At 38.2% G+C, this 5,242-nt stretch overlaps 1 protein-coding gene across 1 annotated transcript in view; it reads left to right on the forward strand.

Moving 5' to 3' along the window:
• The first annotated feature begins 871 nt into the window (after nucleotides 1–871).
• LOC112016501 (uncharacterized) overlaps nucleotides 872–5,242 on the forward strand; it is a 12,447-nt gene continuing 8,076 nt past the window's right edge. The window contains exon 1 of the mRNA XM_024049064.2: nucleotides 872–1,117. Coding sequence (XP_023904832.1) covers nucleotides 1,046–1,117 — 72 coding nt within the window. The 5' untranslated portion in view covers nucleotides 872–1,045. The remainder of the gene's footprint in view (nucleotides 1,118–5,242) is intronic.

Raw genomic sequence — 5,242 nt, forward strand, 5'->3', positions numbered from 1 at the left:
AAAAAAGAGAGGAATATACTTAATATTTGTATCATATATTATGGGTATATTTGGTACAGTATGATAAATTGTATAATGGAATAGCTATTGTTTAGAAATATTTTTTTTTTTTTCAATTGTTTGATTGTGTTTTCATTACCATAATAACTATCCTTTCAAATGAAGAATAATTATACCTTTTGAAAAGGGCTATAATGTTTTTCCCTTAACTTGAATAATATATAAATCTATTGGTAATAGTTATTTTTTAAGAGTACAGTAAAATCCCACAACACTCAAATAATATATATACATATATTTTCTTATTCCTTTCCATTTTCTCAATAACAAAACAAAATGATATTCAAAACACCAAAGAGAAAAAATTAAAACAAACATAAAAATCAAGAGGAAACACACTTCATTTGACATTTCTTAAAGTAGAGGCTGTGACTGTGACGTTGATGGGGCAAGGAAGTTTATATGACACCCAATAGAGGGGAAAAAAAAACACATGTTAACATATTGTAGCCAATAGTTTTATACTAGTTCGGTGGTATAACTTGATGTCCTTTATTAAGAGAATCAAGATTCAAATCTCTTCTCTCACGTTGTTGCAACTATTGAATTATATATATATATATATATATAAATAAAGTATAACAACATTTGGATGGGCTGGGCTAGTCGGGTTGCCTGACACTCACCCGAATAATTGATTTTTCTCAAGACATGCTTTTCGACCCGGCCACTTGTTCGAACCCATTTGCAAGCCTTCGGGCCGGTCGGATGGGTTGGGTTTCCCAGACTAATGGATACCCCGAAATGATCCATAAGCCCGGCCCAATACCGGCCCAGCAGTTGCTTCTAAACTCTAAACGTCCAAACCCCAAAAGACCCAAACAGAGCAGAACATATCGTTCTTCTTCGAAATTCTGTGTTCTCTAAACACTGCTTTTCTCTGTACAAATCTTCTCTCTCTCTCTCTCTCTCTCTCACTGTTCGAAAAACTCTTTGAATTTTGAAATAAAATTAATAAAAAATTTGAAAATTTGAAAAGGAAAAAATGCAAGGAGAAGAGGTAAGCATAGAAGAGTTAGCCTCAAATCTTGCCACCTACAAAGATCAGCTTCATCAGGTAATTTTTATTTTATTTATTTGTTTTTTCACTATTAAGTTCGTTTCACGCTTTAGGGTTTATCAATTTTTAGTCGAATTAGTTTTTTTTTTTTTTTGTTTTTGTTTTATATTACTTTGCAATTAATTTTTTTGGGGATGGTGAAGTAAAAACCCTAGTTTCTGAATTGGGGTTTTTCTTATACTTTGTTTGGTAGCTGAGAAACTGGAAGAATAACTAAAATAATTGAAAGTTGATGTTATATGTACGTGGTTGATAAAAATACAAACTGAGTCTAGTGAAAATTTAATACAATTATGACAGTTGGATTTGTATGAATTTTGATTTTTTATAAAATTTAAGGGAAGTATATGTACCTACACATATATGCTTGTAATTTGTTATATAGCGAACAAAAAAATTGAGTGAAATGTTTAACGAAGTGATTGATGGTTAATTTGATGTTGGAGTGACCCTAACTGTGTTTTGTTAGTTATGGCATTCGAAGTTCAATGTGACTATGTATAACTCAACTGTTTCATGTGTGTGCGTGTGCATGTGTTTGAAATGGAACAATTATCCTTGTCACTGCTTCAAAATCATCTGCCTTTGATTTGGAAGACAAAGTTGCTTTTGGGGAAAGTTTGCTTGTGTGTAGTGAGTTGTGACATCTTGACTAGCTGTCCTTTTTATTGGTAAGTTTCATGCATACCCAGTTGGTCTTGAACCCAGAACCCTGTCTTGCATCCTATTCTTTATGGAGGGAATAAGTGGCATTTGAGTTAGAGCTCATTGACAAATAGTTTTTACGAGTTCACTTGTATCCTAGACTTAACTTTTGATGCATTATAGTGATATAAATTGTGCAATAAATGCTTTTCCTTTGTATATGTCCTATGTACTAGGGTTGCTATTTGGGGTTGCACCCCCTTTTGCATTTTCTTAATGAAATTGTTTACATATTAAAAACTTAGTAAAAAGATGAATGTTGAAGATCCTGTAGAATTTTAAAACAAAACAAATGGATATTTACCAGGCAGCAATTTATGGTTGCAGAAAATGATGTTGGCCAATATAAGCAATCATCTGGGGACTTATAGAGAGTGATGGAGTTGTAGGAGAGAGTTAGGATATTCTCTCTCCATTTGTTCTTAATATAGAGACAGACCATTATACGGTGAAGATTTACATTTTATGAATTTTAAGATGAGCTCATCTAATTTCACAGTAATTGGCAGAGCCTTCTGGTCTCTCCTCTCATCTTCATAGACAGTAGATGTTAAGGGAAACTTAATGATAGTAGCCCAACAACATTCTTTCCATTGTTGGTTTCTATATTGGATACAATTCCACCTTCTTTCTATTTTTCAGTTATTATTTCATGACTCAAGTCATTTCCATCCCTTCCCTGTCTGTGTTTCTCTGTGTGCACGTGTGTGTTTTGGAGTAACAATTTTACAGTTAACATGATGGGTTAGGCAGCAGAGGGGAAAATTAACTCCTCCCCACTCCTCACTCCTTTTCTGTTATTAACATTTCCTTCCCAAAACACTACTTGTTTAAATAAATTTGTACAGGGGAAGTGTTATGGAGTTGTGAGTGCATTTGACTTCTCTTCAAGATGCCAACGGAATGGCAACTAAAGTCCGTAGCCTCCAATATTTCTGTTCCTAGAATTAATTTTTTTTTTTTTTTTTGATAAGTAAGAATGTTATATATACGAAAGGCTACTCTATGCATGAAGATCATAGAGCAAACCTAGAAAATACAAGGAGGAGAAAACAAAGAAAAAGCATAAAAAGAAAACCAATGAACAGATTAATTACAAAGAGAAAGAGAGCTAAGGAAAGAAGGGAGAGAATCACTAGTCGTGAGTCTCCATGCCCGAGACCAATCAAAAAGAGTCCCACTAAAAGAAGCAAGCATCTGATCACTGGAACTATCCAAATCCTCAAAAGTCCGTCGATTCCGTTCCTTCCAAATACACCAAAGGATGCACAACGGAACTAAATTCCAAATCTGAGACGAGTACTTCCCCAACCAATTCCACCAGCCAAAAAGCAAATCTGGTATAGATCTAGGAACAACCCAAGATAGGCCAAAAGTTATAAAGACAAAACTCCATAACCGATAAGCCATCTCACAATGAAGAAGTAAGTGGTCTACTGTCTCTCCACAATGGCGGCACATAATACACCAATCCACAAAAACCAATTTCCTCAATCTCATATTATCACCCGTTAGGATCTTATTCCAAGCTACACACCAAACAAAAAAGGAAACTCGCCTAGGGGCCTTTGCTTTCCATATAACTTTCCAAGGAAAGACAATTGAGGGAGAACCCCTTAATTTGTTATAATATGATCGGATATCAAAATCTCCATTAGGCTTCAACTTCCATCTCATCCGATCTCCCACATCCATTGGAGGAATCTTAGCTCCCAATATGCGAAGAAAATGCAGCCCTTCATCCATCTCCCAATCTCTCTTGGGATAACTCTAAGGGTGGAAAATCTTCTTTTAAATGGGTGATACGGGCTCCTATTGAACAAAAGGAGGAGGTGGGTATTGGTTTGGGCCCAAGACATTTGGAAGCCCACTGTGTTTCTAATTCAAGCCCGATGAATGCAAGCCCATATCACTTAGAGGCTGGGGAATGTTCCAACACTTTCTTAGACCCAATCCCCTCTACACTTAATCCCGATGGGCTGGAAGAGAATCCCACGGGCTCTCCATCTGGTGTAGTGATGCCGATTGAGTTGTCAAGGAGTGAAGGGAGCTTTTTGAACTCTCAGCTGCATGTGGTTTCGCCGGCGACGGAGAGGCAGTCCGATGCAGATGGAGATTTTTTTGCTCAGTTGTGGAGTGCTTCGCCGGAAGGAGTGTCGGGTTGCACTGAAAATATTCAGCATATGGTTTTCAGACTCAGCCCTGACCGGAACAGTATTTTGGGCTCAAATAGGCTGTCGGGTGGTTTGATTTTTGAAGGTAAGTGGTCGGTTACTCTTGAATTTGTGCCGCGACTGCTCGGGCCCTCTTTTCCCGATCTTTTTCTGGAATTTTTGCGAGCTAGATCGCTGGGTCTTGGGGTGTCGGGTGAGGAGGCAAATTCCTCCTCTAGTAAGGATCTGTTAAGCCTTTCTAGGGAGGTCATGATTGTGGAGGATGTAGCTGATTTTTCTGTGGGTTTTGGTGAAGCAGAAATGTCGGACTATTTACCTTTGCAGTCTATTGTTCCGAGTTTGTCAACAATTTCAGCGGAGTTGGAGGAGGCCACTGAGGTATTGAGCATTGAGCCTAAGTTAGATATCTCTGGGTGGGTGAAACACAGAATTCCGGGGTTCAGTAAACTGGTTGGGTTATCATCAACTCGACATGAGAAGTTGTGCATTGCTCTCTTACAGAGGCTAGAAACTGTGATGGAGGCAGCCAATGTGTTACACAGGAAAGAATCGAGTAGCAAAAAAGTGGCTAAGTCCAAAAAGAAGGGACGTAGAGAGTTGCAAAACTTGATCTGTTCGGTGAATTATGACAAGCGATAGAGGGTGGTTTTGTGCTGGTGTTAGTAGTTGGGGGATATCTTTGTGTTTATGAAGATAAAAATGATTTCGTGGAATGTGAGGGGTTTAAATGATCCTCGGAAACGACTTGTGGTGAAGAATTTGTTGCGGGAGTGGAAGTGTGATGTTGTTTGTTTACAAGAGACGAAAATTGCTAGTATGAATAGACAGCTGGTTTGTAGCTTATGGGACTGTCCATATGTGGATTGGGCTGTTTTGGAGGCTGATCGGACTGCTGGTGGTATTTTGCTTATGTGGGATAAAAGGGTTTTGGATAAGGTGGAGGTTATGGTTGGTACTTTCTCAGTTTCGGTAAAGTGGCAAGGGGTGGGGGACGGTTTTATATGGGCATGTTCAGGGGTTTATGGCCCAAATGAGAATATCAAGAGGGGTCACATGTGGGATGAGTTGGTGGGTATTCAGCAGTATTGGAGGATACCGTGGTGTTGTTTTGGAGATTTTAATATTGTTCGTTTTCCTAGTGAGCGTAGGGGTGAGACACGTTTGACCCTGGCTATGGAAAATTTTTCTGAGTTTATTGAGGATCTTAACTTGGTTGATTTGCCTTTGGAAGGAGGTAGCTATA

The sequence above is a fragment of the Quercus suber genome, unplaced genomic scaffold (genome assembly GCF_002906115.3).
Source record: "Quercus suber isolate HL8 unplaced genomic scaffold, Cork oak 2.0 scaffold_1016, whole genome shotgun sequence".
Taxonomy (NCBI): domain Eukaryota; kingdom Viridiplantae; phylum Streptophyta; class Magnoliopsida; order Fagales; family Fagaceae; genus Quercus; species Quercus suber.